Here is a 20,990-nt window from a genome sequence, read left to right as displayed (position 1 = left end):
GTGTAAGAAGTCGTATTTCCTGTCTTCTTGTACTATCCTACCAATTCAGAGTCCTGTCTCCAAAAGCCTGAAGCAGATGCTTAAGGAACAGTAAGAAAAAGGCAAACTTATAGGATATGCTTGAAAACTTCCTTGCAAGCTCTCCCAGGCTCTATCTCCAGCTCCAAAAATTCCTGAAATGGATGTGGTTTCCATCTGCTTAGCAACCCTCAGTAGGTTTCTCTTTCAAGATCTTGTCCAGTATCCTCTCAAACTGTTTTGCTCTCACAGCAACCTACAGCAGTTTCACAAGTCTATCACCTGTTGCAGGAAGAACTATCCTTTTATTTTATTTATTTTTAAATCTGGCTCCTACTGCCTTCATTGGCTGTCCCCTTGCTCTTATATTGGGAGAGTCAGTGAAGAACGGATTCCCATCACTCGTGAGTTCATAATGCTCTACAAAACAAACTCTTAAGTTGTCTTTGTCCTTGACAAGGAGTCCTAGCTTATTTAGTCATTCCTCAAAACAACTACCTGTGATATTCCCTGTTGCCATCTTCTCACTTTTTTTTACAAGTCTGCTGTGCCCTTTATGAGATGAGGGAAACATAAGCGTACACAATATTTAAGAAGCAGGCTAGCTATGATTTTATGCAGTGGCATAACTGATGTTATTTGTTCTTTGCCCTATTTTGTCCCTGCAATTCCTAGCCTTTGACCTTTTGTAAAAAAAAAAAAAATTAAGCCAAAATGCTTCATCTTAAGCAAGAGGTATGAAGAGTCCTCTCATCTGACAAAACCTAACGTTTGGAGATAGGAGACGTAGTTTCAACTCCCTTTAGCTCAGAACAGGTCTTCCCTCTAGGCTGTCTTGGTAAAACTCTTCAGCCACTGGGCCACAACAGGAGAAGGTGGCACAGCCATCGCCTTGTCCTTTGTCTCAAACAGAAGTAGCAGCAGCAGTCAGATCAAGATACCTGATCCTGTCAGTGTCTATTTAGGGAAGCCTTACTGACTTAGGGATCAGGGAAGTCATCTGAAAGAACTTTTGGGTTTGGATCCCAATTAAACTTAGGAGGGAAAGAGGCACTGAAATGCACATAATAGGGTCAGGTAAGGCACATGCAGAACAGGAATTGTACCTGCCTGAAAGCTTCCCTGGAAGCCCTGAAATGTACTAGCTGAGTCAGGGACCCTTTTAATTAAAATTTTGGGTTCAGGCACCTCAGTTCCACCAGCATCCTACTTTCAGTGCTGAGCTTTCCTTATCAGATGTGGAATAGTATTTTTGTCATCCACGGGACTTTCACCACAATAATGATTTCTGAAATTAGCGAACTCAAACAATAGCTCCTACAGTCTTCAATTAGTAATGAAAAATACTGATTTCTAGGGTGAAATATAGCTACTTCTAGTGGATCAAAGAAAACCTAAGTCAAGTATGGGCAAGCAGTAGAAGGCAATAGGAGCTTTTGAGAGGTATGCCTCATCTAGAATAATCCATGACACTTTTACACAGTGCCCGTTTTTCTTAAAAAGTCTATTATTTCACCTCAACCAGATAGTGCCACAATATCAGCCAGCGATGCAAAATAAGTAAAATAAACCCTCACCTTGTTTCTAAAATCTCCAGTTATTTCCACCTGAGGCTCAAGACTGAATTGACCGACATCAGTAATTTGTATTCAACAAGCAACCTGCACCATACCTTCCTACAAAAGTACTCTGCTGCCAACAGTTCCTCAACAACCTGCTGGAGCCAAGTTTCATTTACAGTCCCAGCCTCTTTGAAAAATTTGCTATCTTTCATTTAGTGGATTTTGTGTATTTAATACTGTAAGTCCTTTTCTTCCTGTTGATTTATCTTTCTAATGCAGAAGCCTTGACATGTATTCAAAAAGGTAACTTTTGTCTTTATGGGAAAGAAGCTTATTCAATAGCCAAAGGATGTCTCATACAGGAAAGCCACACAAATGGTACACGAAGCTGTGAGAATCGAGCTGTTAAATGGGAGCTGGGGGGCTCCGGAACTGCTACAGACTTCCAGGCCCTACAGGGAATACTGAGAAGCACGGCACGTTTGAAGAAGAATTGAAATTGTCAGTGAAAGAACAGAATCTGTTCACCCTTAAATTCCTAATTAGAGAACTCATAGTGGGAAGTGACCACTTAAATGATGAGCACAGAAAATGAAGGAAATCGCCTTCCTTAAGAAATGGCCAAGTGCCTACATTCATAAATTAACATCCTGATTTACAATCCAGGTTATAATTATAATAGTTTCAAATTACCACCTTATTTTTATATATATTATTTAGTTTCTCTCCAGGAATTCAGATAGAAGAGTATATTTAGAGATGAAATAATGCCAAATACAACTTATAAAACTCCCCTTATACATTGTATTGATTCAACATTGGAAACCACAGCTTTAACTATTTTAGATATGTCTGTCCTGGTTTTGGCAGGGATAGAGTTAATTTTCTTCTTAGTAGCTGGTACAGTGTGTTTTGGATTTAGTGTGAGAATAATGTTGATAAGACTCTGATGTTTTAGTTGTTGCTAAGTAGCACTTATCCTAAGTTAAGGACTTTTCAGTTTCCCATGCTCTGCCAGCAAGCAGGTGCAAGAAGAAGCTGGGAGGGAGCATAGCTGGGGTAGCTGACCTGAACTAACCAAAGGGATATTCCATACCATGGAACGTCATGCCCAGTATATAAACTGGGGGGAGTTGGCTGGGAGGGGCGGATCACTGCTCAGGCATCGGTCAGCCGGTGGTGAGCAATTGCACTGTGCATCGCTTGTCTTTTCTTGGGTTTTATTTATCTTTTTTTTTTAATATTCCTTTTAATTGCTATTATTATTATTATTATTATATTTTTATTATTATTGTTAGTATTGTATTTTATTTTACTTTAGTTATTAAACTGCTCTTATCTCAACCCACTAGTTTTACTTTTTTTCCCTGATCCTTCTCCCCATCCCACTGGGAGAGGGGAGAAGGGAGAGGTGAGCGGCTGCATGGTGCTTAGTTGCTGGCTGGGGTTAAACCACAACAATGTCCTACAGACTAGTGTGCTGAATAAACATTAGGTTACACTGACATTAACTTTTAAAATGTTATTCATTTCTGCACAACTTTTCATACCTGCCAGCATTTGAACCTAAAATAAATCCATACTGTATATTTAATTTTGGTATATATCAAACTCTATGGTACAAAAATGCATGACATATAGATGGTTATCATATAGATGGTTAAAATAGACAGTTTAACAGTCCTAAAATTTTTATTTTTGTTTTAGCTCTTATGTTTTAGATATGGCAGGACTAAATTTCCCCATAGGAACTATGTATCATCATCCACAGGAACACGTCATCTTAAGTGTAAAATATGCTAAAGCATTAAAAATAATATACAGTAATATTACTGTGATGCAATTAAGTTTGAAGTATGCCAAGTATCTGGCCTACAAAAATAGTCAAAATAAGAGGTTAGTGCAAAAAAGAAGGATCTGATCCCATAGCCCTTTAGCAGTCTAAGGGCTTATTGAATCTAAACATGCAGCCATGAGAATGAACAGAAAGCGTGATTGGATTTAGAAAGCTGAGCCAATGCTGTCCTTCAGATTCTCATTATTATTAGTTGGGCCCGTCCAGTAAAGAGCGCAGAGAAGTTGCTTTTTTTGTTGGTACTGAGATGTATGCCGTCTGCTAGCTTGGAAATACGGTCCTGATGTCAGTTGTATAAGAAAAATTAGAATACTTAGGGAAACGTTACTACTTTTGTGTGAATAAAGTCATGGTACTGGGATGCCAGAAACAAACTAAAAATGAGAGAGAGATCTTTTCTAGATAGTGAAAAATTAAAGTGAGACACAACTAATTAAACAATTCATAGTTTAATTAGCTGCATTTTGAAAGGCAAAACCCTGGTTGAGGTCAGACAGTGATAGTAGTAAGGTGTAGATGAGATAATTTTGGAGAGACTTTCTACATTATTTGGGGAAATTACCCATACATTTGCTAGTGAAAGCAGGGAATATTTTTTAAGTCTTGCCTAAATATTTACACCTCTTTGATTCAAATTTAGCCACAATTATAGTGTAATTTGTTAAAACATGTTCCTTTTTCTATTAACATTTTCTTGCCTACACAGATTCATAAATAGTCTAGTTATTGAAAAGACTCCAGATGTTTTTTCCATAAGCACAATGAGATAAAAGCTACAAAAAGGGCACACCCCATTGACTTTCAGGACGTTATATGGAACATATCAGTAAGCCGGGGCAGAATTTCAAAGAATATATTCAGCCTGAGATATATGCAGGCTGAAGACTACAGATTCATATATTTCTCATTTTAAATAAAAACGTAAAAAAAGCAAGTGAATTGTCCACAGAGGGTTTTTTTCCCTTTAATTTTAGTAACAGAAGGAGCTTCATAGGAAATCTCTATTCTAACTACACAGTAGTGTCCACAAATAATTACACAGGACTTCTCATATGCCCTTACTTGTGACTGAATAGCATCTCACTCCACAAGTAGTTCCATTGAACTTCACTGAATGGCACTCACTGAGAATACTCAGATAATACCCTGCTCCATAAATAATTACATCAGTACTTGGCTTCAGTAACACTGTGGAGGAAGGTGCTATTCATATCTCAGCAGCGATATTAGAATCAAGCCCCTAAGCATTTCTTCAATAACACAGAGAAAGAACTGTTACTGTCTTGTCATTCCCAAAAGAACTTTTTGCCTCCATCTGCTCTCATAGGTTTTTCTTCAGTGAGGTTGATTTGACTGCCTTGTCTTTTCTGAACACCTATGAGACTGAGATTTTCCTGCTGAGTCTCCCAGACGCAACAACAAACCTCCCAAACAGATTCATTAGAAGGAACCTCCTGTAGAGACCTCTGTACGTGACCAGCTGAGAACTCAACAACATTTTTTGAAACTACAAGCAAATGAGGCTGGGATCTACATGCTGCCTAGCCTCGAACTAGTAAGCATAGCCTCCAGAATGCAAAGGCAGGCTGCCATGCTCTTCAGCAACATCCCATTCACAGAGCCCTGGGTCTGGTTTCTTCCGTACCAGAAATACCTAATGGTAAGAATCAGCCTGTCCAACCCAGTCCTCCTCTCTCACCAAGCCCTAGGAACCATACACTGGTAGTATGCAATCATTGATTTTATTTTTTTATGAAAAACCAAAAGGAAATAATGTCAAAATTCTAACAAAATGTCTACTCCTAAGAACTAATACTATCAGATGAGAGCATGTTTAGTTATGGAGAGATACTCAAAGAGGAACATATTCAAATGAAATCTGATTAAATCAGTCTAATAACCTGTACAGGGTATTCATTTTGGGGAACAATCATGTCATTGAACACACTGAGCAGCCTAGTCTCTAGGTTCAGAATGAACCACCATTGAGACCAATCATCCATCACATCTAGAAAGGGTGTCCCCTTCAGGTCAGGTTTGAAAACAATAGTGTATCAGTCTAGAGAAAAAAAAGGTAGCCGCACTTATATTATACCTCATGTGTGAGTAAAAAACCTGACAGATCTTTTAAATTCATGAATATAACATACACATGCACACCATGTATTTGAATATTACATTATACAAAACCACCTTATTTCTAAAAAGACATGAGATTGAATTATTAAAAAAACTTTGGTTTCATTTAAAGTTATGTTTATGTCTTGCATTGCGTGCAATGTGGTAGGATCATCTCAATACTGAAGCTAGTCTCCAAAATTGAATTGTGTTGTATTACATTATGATCATATCATGGTATACTTGATCTGTACTCACACATTTTCAAATACCTCCACACACATATACAAACACCTGCTAATTTTGTCCTTTAAATAGTCTTGGGAGTACATTTGACTTTAGGAAACAGGTTGGAAATGTAAGAAAGAAATGTTATGAAAACTTATCAAAAGTTTTATGGCAGGCCAGTCTTTGCCAAACTAGTGTAAGAGAATTATATTAGAATAAGTACCCTGTTTTTAGAAATAGGTTAGTTTATAAGTGACATTAAAATGCTATTAATGCCCTTACAAAGATCATACATTTTAATTAAAGGTCAGTTACATTAATCACATTTATAGTTGAGTTATTCCACTATACTTTCAGAAAGGAGATAAAAATATTTTTCACATGAGAAAATTTTAAAAAGTAGTTTCCTCTAACTAGCAGAACTTGGTAAGAAATTGCTTTCACTCCGAGTAACCTAACACTGATCTTTGTTTATAGAGCTTCATGGTTTCAGAAGCAGCACCACCTATTGAGTGAAAAATGTAGGTTAGTGCCTACTTTATCACGAGACCTATTGTAAAACTGGTTTTGCACATAATGGGCTGAAGCTCCTAAGTTCATCATACTTAAATACAAGCAAACAACTAGTATTTTCTAGTGATCTATTTGATAGAGGCTTATAAATTCAAAACGATCATTCAATATGATACAAAACACACCACTTAAACTCGTAATATTTATTTGACAAAGTATCTAAGACAGCACTTCTAACAGCATCAAACTGACTCACGCTGGTTATAATAATAATACTGAATAACAGAGCATTGCATGATTTTTAGGATGCACTCCAGCTGCACAGATCTGAATGAGTTGAAAATTAATTTGGTTATGTAAGTAGTCCTACTGAAATCTATATATGAATTCATATTCTGTATGCAGGGTCCCACGTGAATGAATGACTTGTATTTTGCTTTTCGAGGCAGCAGTTATACCTTGTTTTAGGGCAATCACTGACGTTGCCCGTTCTCGGAGAACGAGTCTTTTTTTGGACTGAAATTTTGCACCCATGCCCGGTTCTCTTCGAAACAGTTCATGCGAGAGGCTAAAGTAAAATTTCATATCCCACGTCCACAGAGAAGCTCGATGCTTGGCAGGGATTTTCTCCCTCCCTCCTGTCACAGGCGCACACCCACTCCCCCGCGGGTCCGGGCTCCCCGGCGGGGCCAGACCCGTGGGGAGGGCTCGGCGGGGCGCGGAGCGCCACGCGAGATGCCGCTGTGGAAGCAGAGGCAGGGTGGGCTGGCGAGCCCCCCCCTCCCAAGCAAGCCGCCTGTGCCGGTGGTGGCGTGGGGGTACCGCGCATCCGCGGAGCCCGGCAGCAGGAGGCTGAGGTAAAAAGGGGTAAGGAGAAACGTTCCCACCCGTGGTGTTGACAGCGTGTTTTCACGGTGTGGAACAGCCGTTGATTGCGCCTGCAGGTCTAAGCAAAAGGGATCAGAGGGAGAAAACCCCACCGGAGCCCGGGGAGAAAAGTTGGTCTGAAACCCAAAGATGAATTCATGCAAATATCACTCACCCTCTCTGAGGATACAGACGAGCTGGATGCAGGCAACCAAGCGCCCTAGAATGAGCATGTCCAAATCGTCCTTCGCCTCCTCCCGTCTGCCTGCCTGCCTGCCCGTCCGACTGTCTCTCAGCCTCCTGCCTGCCTGCCTGCCTGCCTGCCTCCGCGGGCAGCTGCACCTCTCCCCAGTGGGGAGCCGGCTCCGCGCCGCGGCCGCGCCCGGCGGCCGCCCCCACGCCGCGGGCGGGCGGGATCAGCGGCGCTGGGTGCTGGCGGGGCCGCGGCTCAGCGCATGGCGGGGGCTCGCCGGGGGCCGCCCTCCGCGCTGAGCGGCCGCGCTGCCGAGGGCGCGGGTGCCTGCGGGGGAGCGCGCCGGTGTGTGCGGGTGTGTGCCGGCGTGGGTGTGCGTGTGTGCGCGGGTGTGTGCTTGGTGTGTATGTCTCTGTGTGTGTGTGTGTGTGTGTGTGCGCGGGGGGGCGGAGACCGCGCGCTGCTGGGCGGGTGCGCACGTGTGCGCGCGTGTGAGTGTGTCTGCGTGCGTGTGTGTGAATGCATGCGTGTGCGTGGGGGGGGCTGCGCGAGCGAGTGCGGTGGCGCGCACCCGCGGGCGGGAGGGGGCAGAGCCACCCCCCAGCAGGCAGGAGGGAGGAAAACAGGGGCCGGGAGGGGTTCACGTCGTCGCGGCCAAAGCGTGGCCCCGGGGCCGAGGACCCCGCCGCAGCGCCGGCGTGGGGGGAGAGCGGCTCCGCGCCGGGGCAGCCCCCCGGGACACCGCCACCGCCCCACCGGCGTGCGAAGAAAAGTTTATTTCGGCGGGGAGGGGGGATGTGGGGTTTCTGGGGTCTCGGAGGGCAGCGAGGTGAGGGGCCGGTCGGTGCGACCCCAGGGACGGCGAGCCTGGCAGCCCTTCGGGGGTGCCGGAGGGCGCGTAGGCGGGGGAGCCCCGTTCAAAAGCAGTCGTCTCGGGGCCGGCTCCCAGCGGTGGTTCAAGGGCCCGATTTTGCAGGCGCTTACTGCCGAGGGTAACCGTGAGAATAACGGCGGGGAGTTCGGCGGGGCTGGTAAGGGCTACCGGCCGGTAAGTAGGTGGCGTTTGCAGGCTGGTCCCCGAGCCGGGAAGCGGGGAGGGTACGTGTTCCCTGGGAACTGGAGGGGGCAGTGGGGAAGGGGGCCGGAGCAGCAGAATGTCGTTATCCGCCTTAGAAGTGGGTCAGGGCGCAGGCACTGGCACCGTTTCTTCGGGAAGACAAAACAAGACCAAAAAAAAAAAAAAGAAAGAAACAAACCCCAAACCACCCAAACAAGAAGTGAAAAATTAAGGGAAACAAACACCAGGTCCCGTGTGGTGGGAAGCGCCGGGCAGGGGCGGCAGTGCCGGCGGGGCAGGCACCGGGCTGGGGCGGGGGGACCCGCGGGGCAAAGCGGCACGCGTGGGCCCGGTGGGGAGCCCCGGCCAAGACACCCTGCCCTGCGTGGCACCCCGATGCAGGGAGAGCAGGCACCCTGCCTCCCGGGCTGGGCCTGCCTTCCCCACAGCCTTCCTGCACTGAGCTGAGCTCTTGGGTATCCTGGTGGGAAAAGGTAGGTGGGGGGCTAGAAACACCTCTGACAAACTAGGCTTTGGGAGCATAAGATGACACACATGATCCTGCACTTCATCCCAGGTCCACCCAAGTGCGGCCCAGGAGCCGTGTGAATGGTTTCGGTGGTTGCGATACTGTTCCCGTCCGAGTGAAACCGTCTACTCAGCACAGATGTGATGCGACTTTTAATGGCGGGCAACTTAAGTGTAAAAACACTTGGTGCTTTATCGGTACCCTGCTCTACCAGGCCTCTTAGTCCTCAGGCACCGGAGCTGCTTCTGCCAGCTTGTCTTCAAGGAAAACAAAGAAAAAACTCCCGTGTCAGTTTTTCATTTCGATGTCTGCCTGCTCTACCTGGCTGTTCGGGACGTTATGAGCTATCTTGACAAGAAGCAAATTGGAAATTTCTGAGTGAACAAAAGTTAGAGGAGAAATTGCCAAGATGCTCAAGCAGTTGATTGTATTTGGAAAGCAGACTGCAGACGTGTCTTCTCATGCAAGGTCAGCATCTTTCAGGGTACTATGGAGTTTACATACAATAGAGGTTGGTTCATTAGGAGAAGGATTAACTTTGAATGACAGTTCTTGTTAAAGGGACTTCTAGTATCACGGGAAGAAACAAGTTCCATGTACTGAGCTCCACCAATAAAGAACTATTTTAGGATTGTCCTAAGGGAAAATGTTCTTAAAGATTTTAGTCAGCTGGTTTTCATGTTATTGGAAGAACCTAGATGCCAGGAAAGAACTGTAGTGATTTCCAAACCCGTACACATGCAAACATGCACAAACACACTGATACACATATGCAAGATGAAATATTAATACCAGTGGATAATATATTTGAGACAAACTCCAACTGCAACACCATTTTGCAATTGGCTTAGTTTCTCAGGAGGAATAAGAATTGTACAATATAGCATAGCAATATGTATAGGTATTATTATAATATACAGTATAAAGCCAATGCCTGCAGGACTGCTTGGCTCTCAGGATATACCTCTGCTTGGCTTTCCTCTCAAGCTGGTAGGTAGACATAACTCAATTATGTTGCTTGTGAGTACATGTGAGCTTGCAGCAGCTTCCAGCTCCCCCCTCCCCCCTGGTGGGAACCAACTTTTAGGCAGTTTGGTGCCTTTTCATCTCCAGGTTTTCAGCTGTGGCCAAAGCTTTGTGACCATCTGACAAGGCTAAAGATCACTTCTAACAGCTGCTAAAGTGGTTACCTACTCAGCTACATGCTGGAAAAGCTTTGGATAGGTCAATGTGCTCCCTTTCTTACAGGGTTTCTTTAAGAATCCCCTTTTATTTATACCATGAGCAAGTTACCCATTGTGAACACACCCACACCGAAGGGTGAGCACAGCATTCACAGGTGGCACAGCTATTTCCTGGTTTTCCACAGTAAATTACTACACAGAGAGAATCTGGTCCTGACGTGGTCGTTATGCCAATAGTTAACTTTCACTTCCAGCAGGTAATACATTGTAATATTTTACAAGGTGAATGATAAACATCTAGGACAGATTACCAATGAATGTGTTAGATTCTCCATCATTTGAAACCTTTACATCAAGAATTTAGTCTCCTTAAAACATGACCACAAATGTCTACGCTAAGTAACTCGTGCAGTTTTATAGCCTATATTATCTCTATATACAGAGATAGTAAGGATGGATTAGAAGGTTCATCTCTGGCCATTCAGTGTATATGCACACCTGGTCAGAACAAGAATAAAATTATAATATCCTGATGTGATAGTACTTTACAGCTGCTTTGAACAGGTGTTAATGGTTTAGAAAAGACACCAAACCAGAGGCCAATTCCTACAATACCCCTCTGGTTCTTGTGCTGAAGAATGGTTGGTGGAGAAGCTCTCTCTATAGTCTGGGAAACGCTTGGCTGTGCTAGGGTGACACTGTTCATCTTCACCTTTAAGTGGCATGTCATGATGTTTTAGCTTGTGCTGCATCAAGCCAAATTCACTAAAATTAATTTGGAAATAAGGAAATCTGTCAAGCAAATTGATTCACTAGCTCTACGACGTGATTTCTATTACTGCTCCTGCTTTCTCCTAGATGAAGTATAAATAACCCACAACATGATATAATAGCAAGCAGACATGAAAAGGACTTGTAGTTAACATTCCAGATTTCTATTTCTTTAAAACTTATTATTCTTATTGATGACTTAGCAATGAAAATATGACTTATTTTTATCGCTATAACCTTTAGTAAATATTTTGTGGATTTACATAAAGCTTCTCTTTCATTACATAATATGTCTACTTTTCCTTTTTATGGAACATTAGCAAGTGTTGATGAGAAACTGGTCCCTCTTTAGTTTCTGTGTTAACATTTTCCCCTTTTGATAAGCCTTTCCTTTTTTTTTTTAATTTCTTTAATTTTCAGCCTTCTTTTACTCATCTGATATAGAATATTTTCTTCAAATCTGCTCTTTTTATCCATTGCTACATTTTTCTCAGTCTAAAGGAACCTCTCCTCAGTGTTGATACTGTATTTTCCTTTGTATTGTGACAATCTGGTTATTTTTCAGAGTGAGTCATTCCATGTCTTGTTCAGCTTTTTTTCTAGCTTGTTTTGAGTGCTTATGGGTTTTTTTCAGAATAATGTCAATTTCTTGTTGCATTTACCTCCTTCTCTTGTGGTAAATGTTTCCATTTTCAATGCTGTCTTTGATATTTGTCAAATCCTTTTTTGGGTTTACATGCAGCTTTTATTTTTCTTTCTTTCCTATATGAAGGCTATACCACCAGTATGTCTTGATATGTACGGTACAGTACGTTAACAAAGAATCTGGTGAACTTCCATCTTCCATCTCTAGTTTCTAATTTGCTGGAGAAACCCACGTGTAAATTCAAAATATTAAAAAGGTGTGCGCAAAAGGTGTGTTGTCCTGGCAATAGTTATAACTACCATCATTAGGAATATCATTCAGACACAAATACAAAACCAAAACCCACATTCATTAAGTGTCACGCTGAAGTCAAATGTGTCAGATCTGTCTGTTTAGAGTACTGTTTTTTTCAGAGAACTTATTCACATGAGTATTTAATATTAAACCTGCCTTTACATGGAGGATTATTAGCATAGGATCTCAAGCCTTTTTTTTGTAATATTAAGATACAAAATGAAAGTAAACCCAGTATTTTTGTCTACCTCAATTTTGTTTGGCATGTTGGAGTTTCAGGTCATTAAAAACTTATTAACAAATAAATAAAGACTATTTTGTCGATATTTTATGGGAGTTCCATTTTTTGGACTCTGTATAGTGTTATTTTTGTTTTTGGGATTGGTCTGAGGCATTACTTTCCCAATTTGGTTGCCTCCAAGAACACAGAAAGACAACAAAAACGGTGACATTGAACCTCTTATTTGACCCTTTGCTAAACAGAAGATGTAACTCAACTGCTTTTCAAAGCTAAACCCAAGGACAGTAGATGGTGTATGTCTTCCTCTCAGAAGAGCAGAACTTGACAGTTTGATAGCAGCCAGGTGCCATCAGACCCTGGGAAGAGCTAGGTGAGAGACAAAGTCTATTCACGTGATCTGGTTTTATTATTTTACTTCTCAGTAAGAACCAGTTGAAAAGAGCTGGGCTGTTAGATGCACTAAAGACAGCACGGCTTAAACCTGTCTTTTTAAGCAGCTATCTGTCTGGCCTAGCCATGGAAAAGGCTTCAGTACCACGTCTTCTGGCAAAGCAGATGATCTAATGAAAGGTGTGTGGGCTAGAAATCTTAGATATCTGTTTCTCCCAGCTTTATCAGCTGATCTTGAAATAAACCCCACATCTCTCTACAAACTCTGTCTCTTCTGGCAAAACCAGTCTGTACTTAGCTGATTCCTTCAGTGTCAGAACAGCTGCCCCTTGTTAAATCTGCTGAAGAATAACCTTCTAACCCCACTACTTACGGAGCAGAGTGGTTATAGAGTACGAGAAATAAGAAATGATGGGCTGAAATGCAAACTTTGAACAGAATGGTTTTATATATATGTACATGAGCACTGAGTCAAATTTGTTTACATTTCCTTCATACTCATTTGTGGCTGTTCAGTCACAATTTACCTCTCTGCAATGTAGCCCTCAACACTACTGCTCAACACCCACTACTACTACTCAACGCCTGTGTGAACAAGGGTTTCCAACATTTTCCATGAAGGTTGGTGCTATTTTTCCACACGAAACCTGTCTGTGAAGAAAGACGCACCACTGGCTGACTTTCTGACTATGCTTTCAGCTCTGTGAGAGGCATGGCAGAGAGTAAAATGCTCTGACTCCAGTTGCAAATCCCTTCCTATGTTCTAGACAAACGACTCTGCCTCTAGGGGCATTTGGTTATTTTCCCTCCTGCTATGCAGCAACAGAGAAAATGAAAATAATATTTCATACTCCTGTTTAGCATTCCTATTCATTTCTGCTTGGATTATTAAATGTAAAATTGGGAACACAAAGCACAGCTACGACCACACTAGCACATCATCTCACTGCATGGTTACCTGTTAGCAACACAGTAGTTTCCCACAGAGACAGATAAGGCTAACTCCTGAAATGATAAATGAAGAGTGAGCAGGAGTGAATTATTTAACATCCGATTCCCCCCCCAGTCCCCAAACACAGAGTAGTATGACCTCCTGGGAGGTCTTATTTTTGCTTGTCTTTCTGTGGAGGGGCAGGTAGGAGTAGCTCTGCCTGAATGCCGGGAACAGTGGCAGCCTGGTGCAAAGCCTCTTCCAGCTCCTCTACAACCTATCCAGGCACCGAATTTTGCCCTTCCCTTTGAGACACGTAAGAAGCCCGCTGTCTTTCGTGTCACCCATCCAGTGAACTGTGTCTACAAGTAACAATTTCATGGGTCCCCTTCCTCTCCGGCTCTTACTGCTGGTAAAGCTCTCTTTAGGGAGTGTAAAGAAACGTTTTCTATCCCAGTGAAGAAGGTTCTTTCAATCAGTAACTGCAGAATAAGGCACTATTCTCAGTGGTGTTGATGATTAAAAGGCTCTTCTTCTGCTGCCTTCTTTTTAAAGATAGTGTACATCCTGACAGGAAATTCAGACAAGTAAAACCAAAATGTATACTTACAAAACCAGCAAGCCAAAATGGAAAACTCCAGTGCATACTTAAGCTATGTATTAAAGGCATGCATAGACTCAAACATTTGATCATGCAGAGTAAACAGACAGTTCCTATGTATGTGGTAGGCTTTAACAATAGCCCATTTAATAGTAAATAAACAAATAAATAAATAAATCCCCCCAGCAACTAGCCATTAAACTGAGATCTATCAGATCAATTCCAGCCAAAAGCAAGTTGTTTTGGCTCATTCGCAGATCTAATCAAACAGTATTTCCTTCGTTGACATCACATTTACCAATTTTTTTCTCTTTCATTTGTGAATCTGGTGGCCTTCTTATTACAGCAAATGCTGACCTACAAGTACAATAGATATGAAGTCCCTGGAACAATTTATTGTAATCATCATACTTGGGTAAACATTGTTGATGATGCTGCACAGAGGAGTTTTCAAATAATGCATGTTGAATGGTAGGAACACTTTACTGCTGGCAAATGAACCACAGATTTTTTTTTTTCTTAAATGCATGTTTATAATTTTTTTCTGCATTTTTTTGCTTGTAGCAAATTGTACCACCTTTAGAGGGTATGTTTCAATTTTAACTGGAACTAAAAGCAACTTAGATTATGGAACTGACCTAGTATTTGGCTGTATTTTAAATATGTAAGTATTTTTGAAATCTACTATTCACCTGGGGATAAAAGTAAACGGCAACAGAACAACAACAAGGGTATGCTGATATGCCATAAACCATCTCAAAAAGAGCCACTATTTGTCAGCATTCAAGGTATTCGCAAAATTAACTATTCACAGCTCATCCTTCTTTTGACAGTACCACCAATGTTGCTGGTACATTGATAGGAAAATAAACAGAGGCAGAGATGTTGGCTTCTAGCACACAGAAACAAAAGGAATGAAGTAGGAAAGGAATAAAGTAGGAAAAGGAATAACTAAGTAAAACAATATTCCTCCTTAACATCTAAAAATATTTAAGGCAGTCATTCCATTGTAATGGCTTCTAAGATCTCAGAACATCTGTTGCTAGAAAGAGTAACTTCTTAAATTTGAACAAAATTTAATCAGAAAACATAGACATGTCTTGGTTTGCTATTAAATCTTCAGAGCTGCCTATCAACTGTGGCAACTGAAATATATAAAATTTAATATACACAGAGAATACTGTGATGCATGTAGAGAAAAAAATGCTAGGTTCTAATGGAAAATTACGAGATCTGAGATTACCATTACCACTCAGGAGTGAGATTTGGGGTTATGATAGATAGTTGTATGAAAATACTAGCTCAGTACTTGGTAGATGTCAAAAAAAGGCAAAAACATTCTTAATAATTATTAGAAAGCGAATAGAGAACAAAACAGCGAGCATTACTTATGCCACTCTATAAATCCTCTTCTCTCTTGCCACTTCTAACTCAGACTGAATACAAAACGATTCTTTAGGATCTCTTTCCCCCCCCCCCCCCTCACTACACACACGCAAATCCCCAAATTTTCTTCTTCTCAGACGAACAACAAGGGTGATCAAAGATGAGGTGGGATGGCCTCTATGTTTAAGGAACAAGGAGGAATATATTTGAGGAATTTGAGGGGAAAAAAGAGTCTGGAAAAGAGACAACCTATGATCAAGGTCTGTAGAACCAGCTCAGACCATGGAGAGGGTAGATAGGGAATGACTGCTCACTTGTCCAACAGAAGAAACTGCTGGCAGCAAATGAAGGTGGCATGAGCCAAGTTCAAAAAAGACTCCAAACCCAAAGTTCTTCCTGCGATGAGAGTCAGGCCTGTGGAGATCCTTGGCAATGGTATTCTGGACTCAGTGAATTTATGAGAGTTCAAGGGCAGACCAACAAGAGTTTGGAAGACAGATTCATTAAAGGTTACTAAATGGACATGTACCATCAGTCTCAGTAAATCTGCTGAACTCAGAATTAGTTAGCGGTTGCAGGTTGCTTGGGGAAAATATCGTATACCAGTCCTCTTTTTCTCTTTCCTAGGCATCTACTAACCATTGGAGAGAGATTGCTTGCTTTTTCTGAGCCAAACGACACTTTTGGATTACATTGTTATAGGTGCCTTCAGCACAGAGAATGGAGACCTGTAGAGGTCTTCTTAATTACAGGTATTGTCCTAGGTGACAACACAAACTATAGCACATTTAAATATGCCAGAAAAAAAAAGGTAACAATGGTGTTTGCCATCAGAACATCAAAATATTCTGTCTGCAATTAATAAGCTTGCCATTAGGTTATGCTTTCATCAAATGTCATTTGCTTATTTTAAAATACAACTGGAAAAAATGTAAACATTTCCATAGAACTAAATTTAAGGAAAAAGCAAAATCCCTAAGTAAGTTTTATGGTTAAGGTAAGGGTTAGGGACCAATTAAGCAAAAGCTGAGCAGCCAAGTGTAAGGTATGCAGGGAGATGACTGGGCCCCAGCTTGAGATTCAGCTAATTGAACATGACATGAGACATTATGTTGTGGGACATAACGAATAGCAGAAGCTGTCAAAAGTTACAAATAGTACTGTGAAGGCCAGCTGTGTTTCGCAGTTGGTTAAGGGTGAGTTACATGAGAGGTGGCCAAACTTCACAATAGTTGGAGGGCAATAGAGGGGTCTTTTGGGGAGAAGAACTTGCAATGCCAGCAGTACCTAGGTAACGATATCAGTAAAACGGTGTAAGGTCAAGATTACCTAGGTGACTATCAAAAATACCAAATTTGGATACAGCTATAGGAAAACTGGGATCAATGGGGAAAAATAACTAAGGGTTGGTTGATTATCTGGAGGGACACCAGAGTGGAGAAAGGGGAGGATCAAGGAGGATGGGGGAACGTACATGGCAAAATGTTGATGAGGAGCATGAAGGGATTTGGTCATGTGTGAGCAGGTAGCTGGTCAGTAAGTATTTTTTACTTAAATCAACCTGACTGAAACATTCCCAGTTGGTATTATGAATCAGCAGCAATGTGTGAAGACCCATCTGATTGCCTGGATTGTCACTTCTATTATGATCTTTCACTGCTTTAAAATACTGTATAATATAATTTGGGCAAATACCGGGATGATAGTCAATCCTTAGTGTCAGATTACATTTCACCCTACCAGAATCAGTAGGCTGCCTTGTTTTGTGGCTGTCCTTGAAAAGCCCAAGCTGAATTCCTGATTCTGTTTTAGATTGTTTCGGCAGGGAGGCTATAGTTTGCAAATAAAGACACGTAAATGTAAGGGCTCCAAGATGACTATGCTCCCATTATAGCTCATGGAGAACTGGTCAGTGTTTTCTGACCTAAAGTCAGTGTCTGCTTTGCAGGGTGTGTTGAATAGCTCTCTAAATGCCATTGTGCGTCTCAATTTGGATATTTACCGACTACTGTGAGAACTTAGAAACCTCACATACATGGAGACATTTAAGGGCTCGATTCAGGTTCCTAAATATAGGCATTTAGTGCTATTTGAGAACCTGAGAACCTCCATGACCTGCACACTGTGCTGTTAGATCTGCCTCAGGACTTAGATGAGACCTACAGCCATAAGGAGTAGCATGAAACTCATAAGGCGTCTCAAGTGTCACCAGATGCCTGTACATAGGTACATGCACTCAGTCATCATCTTCAAGCTGAGTCTTCTCCCTGGATTGTCACCTTGAGGGAACTGTTAGGAGCTAAATCCACAAAGGGGCGTTGGTGCATGGGTGTTGAGTTTCATTCCATGTTGCCTTCAGATGCCTGGCTGCTGGAGTAAGATTCATGGTCCTGAGGTAAGTGCTACACCCCTCAGGGGTTAGGGATGGGCAGAAATTCCCTCTTTCTCCAGATCAGTATCCTCCCTGCAGGACTGACTGGTGCCCATGCGTGATCGGGGTCGCAGTCCTTCCATGTACCTAGGATCATGGATGCTTCTATTTGGCCTCCTCCTTCTTCCGTGGTGGAGATGAGGAGATACTTTTTATCCTGCTGTGGTGCTTGGCATAACAGGATTTGGGTGCTTGTGAGACAGCTGGGAGAGAATGCAGGTAGGCTGATGTTGCCAGAAATCAGGAGGATGGAGAGAAAGACAGGCTGTTTGCACAGTGTGGTTTGGGGACTGATTCTGTGAGTGCTACATATAGAGAAGGTGGGCTACCCTGCATGAGAGTGGGAAAATAGATCAATGAGATGGCAGAACTGTGCTGGGGAGAAAGGGAAGATGTGATACTTGTATGGAGGAGGAGGAAGAAATGGGCTGTTCTTGGGCTTGGAGAGGGGAAGCATAAAGTTGACTGCCTACGTGGCGGATGAAAGAAATAGACTACTTACTTATAGCAGAGGTGAACAAAGCTGTAGCAGGTCCTAAAAACAGATCTGGCAACCATGGCTGCCAAGACTTAACTGTCTTGGTCTAAATCATCTCTCAAGGTACAGACAATTGGCTCACTTCTCAAGCACAGCTGAAGAAGGAAATGGCCACTTTTTGTATACTAGCTGAAGCTCTCACATACATAGGCAATAGGACATTCAGGTCCTCTGCCCACCTCATTTGCAAAGTTCACTGCTTCTTTGCACTCCCAGAGTTTGACTGAAGGTCCTGGGACCCATTAAGTTGTGTAAGTGCTTTTGTGGGTTCTGCTCCTTTGTTTTTTCTGCTCTACAGGTTTCTATCTGCTCAGGAAAGATAACAGCGCTTCTCTACTCAAACAGGGATTTTGGAGATAAGAACTCTGCAGACAGCTCAGTAACAGGAGTCTCAGACAAATGTAGCCTGTGCTACAGTTTGTGGCACTCCAAGCTCTATTTAGATTAAAGACTTTGTGAAAGGGAAGGTTATTACTGAGATCCTATACCTATCTCTAGCATAATTATATATGAAAGTATGAATAACCTTGTTGAAACATCTCATATTTAGCTAAATTATTATTAATAGGAGACAGGGAGGCTTAATAAGTGGGATTAGCACACATGAGTGGCTACATTAATGAACTGTTAGCATAAATGAAATACTTTGAACTTTAAGCATTTGGAACAAATAAGCTCGTTCATCTCCTGAGTGATTTGTGAATGTACCAAAAATACCCTCCAACCTTTGATGTGCAAGATAGCTACTTTAACAGGGGAGGGAGGAGAGAAGGGTGGAGGATTGTGTGTGTAGGGGTGTGTGTGTGGAGTACAGCAAGCTCCCGCACTATTTTTTTTTTTTTTAATTTTGTAATCTCAAATTAGCTTTCAGACTCCAGCAACAGTCAAGAATATGGAAAAAAAAATAAAATTAAAAGATGAGGACAGAATTGCACAGTTCTTCCCCTACGACCAACTGTAGCCAGAGTGGCGTGAGTTGGTTCTGCAGTTCAGTTCACCCTGAGCTGTGCTGAGCTGGACAGTCAGTCTTGCTAAGGCCTCCCTTATCTGCTAACTGTCCTGAAGTTGGCAGCAGCCTTAAAAGACTTGCTGTGTGTAAAGGTGTGACAAATTCCATAACTAGAAGAGGTAGGACTCTGAAAAACAGGTCCCTTTTCCGTATTTCTAGAGTACATGCTGAAAGCTTCCAATTAAACCAAAGATTGGAATAAAACCTGTGGTTTGCTATGTCAACTGCTCAGATCAACTGAAATTGCACAATTTGCTCCCACATATCAGAAAACAGGCTCACACCTCCAATATTTTTTATTAAGATGAAGGTAAGTATCACCACCAATTTATGATACTGGCAAGCATGTTTGTCATGAAATTAATGATTTTTTGTAACTCAAATCTTGTGTGCTGGATTAAGCCCAATTGTCATAGGCAACAAATGTGCAGTAGCTATAAAACATCTTGGCTTTTTACTGAAAGAACAGTTTCACAGTTTCTTGGTATACATGGTAAGTAAAGGACTGAATTTGAAATATTTTGCATTCAGTTTCTTTGTACTCAGAGCATTGAACAGCAGAGGGATTTCATCTCCCAGCTGCTTTGTCCTCCCCAAATTTCTGGAGCTGTCCTGGTTTCAGCTGGGACAGAGTTAATTCTCTTCTTAGGAGCTGGTACAGTGCTGTGTTTTGGATTTAGTGTGAGAATAATGTTGATAACACACTGATGTTTTAATTGTTGCTAAGTCGCACTTAAGGATTTTTTTCAGTTTCCCATGCTCTGCCAGCAAGCAGGTGCCCAAGAAGCTGGGAGGGAGCAGAGCTGGAGTAGCTGACCTGAACTAGCCAAAGGGGTATTCCATACCATAGAGCGTCATGCCCAGTATATAAACTGGGGGGAGTTGGCCGGGAGGGGCGGATCACTGCTGGGGCATCGGTCAGCGGGTGGTGAGCAATTGCATTGTGCATCACTGGTTTTTTTTCTTTTTTTTCTTTCCCTCTTCTTTTTTTGTTATATTCCTTTTCATTACTATTATTATTATTATATTTCATTATTACTATTGTTAGTATTATATTTTACTTTAGTTATTAAACCGTTTGTCCTGGTTTTACACTGCACTATGTCAAACTAAAAAGCCTGGGTTCAAATGCCGTTGTCCCTCATACATCTCTCCCCAAGATGCTAGATGACTGTTGCTAAAACCAAGCAATCCCTCTGGCATGGACTATGACTTTATAGTGCTGCCTCTAGGTCAAGCCTGGGATAAGAAGGCCTCTGAAAATATAGATGGCCTTTCTCTTCCTAATATTTCCTACATTATCGTATATAACCCCCATATAACCACCTCCTTGTGAGGAATAGTCTCACAAGGTTCAGGTAGGACAATGACAAGTGCAGGATCTGTGCAGAGAAGACAGTTGTTGTCCAGTCCCAGGGTATATCTGTAAAAATGCACCGTGTAGAGTTTTAAGCATGGGATTGGCAGTGCTGTAGCACTACATCTTCCCACTCCAAACCTGTCTTCATTTCCATTCAGGTAAGAATATTCAGTCTTTACAGAACAAGGTGCATCATTCCTGTTTATGAGGACAATTCAGGCTCAGATTATATGGAGGAGGGAATTTATAAATCTTTTGTGGGATGCCA

General features: G+C 42.1%; 2 protein-coding genes across 2 annotated transcripts in view; both read right to left on the bottom strand.

The window, feature by feature from the left end:
- The window catches only part of PTPRZ1 (protein tyrosine phosphatase receptor type Z1), a 143,451-nt gene extending 136,623 nt beyond the window's left edge, over positions 1–6,828 (bottom strand). Inside the window, exon 1 of the mRNA XM_050904294.1 lies at positions 6,753–6,828. Within this exon, the coding sequence (XP_050760251.1) occupies positions 6,753–6,828 (76 nt within the window). The remainder of the gene's footprint in view (positions 1–6,752) is intronic.
- WNT16 (Wnt family member 16) overlaps positions 1–20,990 on the bottom strand; it is an 873,674-nt gene that overhangs the window by 619,375 nt on the left and 233,309 nt on the right. The window lies entirely within an intron of this gene.

The sequence above is a fragment of the Gymnogyps californianus genome, chromosome 1 (genome assembly GCF_018139145.2).
Source record: "Gymnogyps californianus isolate 813 chromosome 1, ASM1813914v2, whole genome shotgun sequence".
Lineage (NCBI taxonomy): Eukaryota > Metazoa > Chordata > Aves > Accipitriformes > Cathartidae > Gymnogyps > Gymnogyps californianus.
Note: the sequence above shows the minus strand (reverse complement) of the source record. Positions and strands in the feature narration are given on the sequence as shown.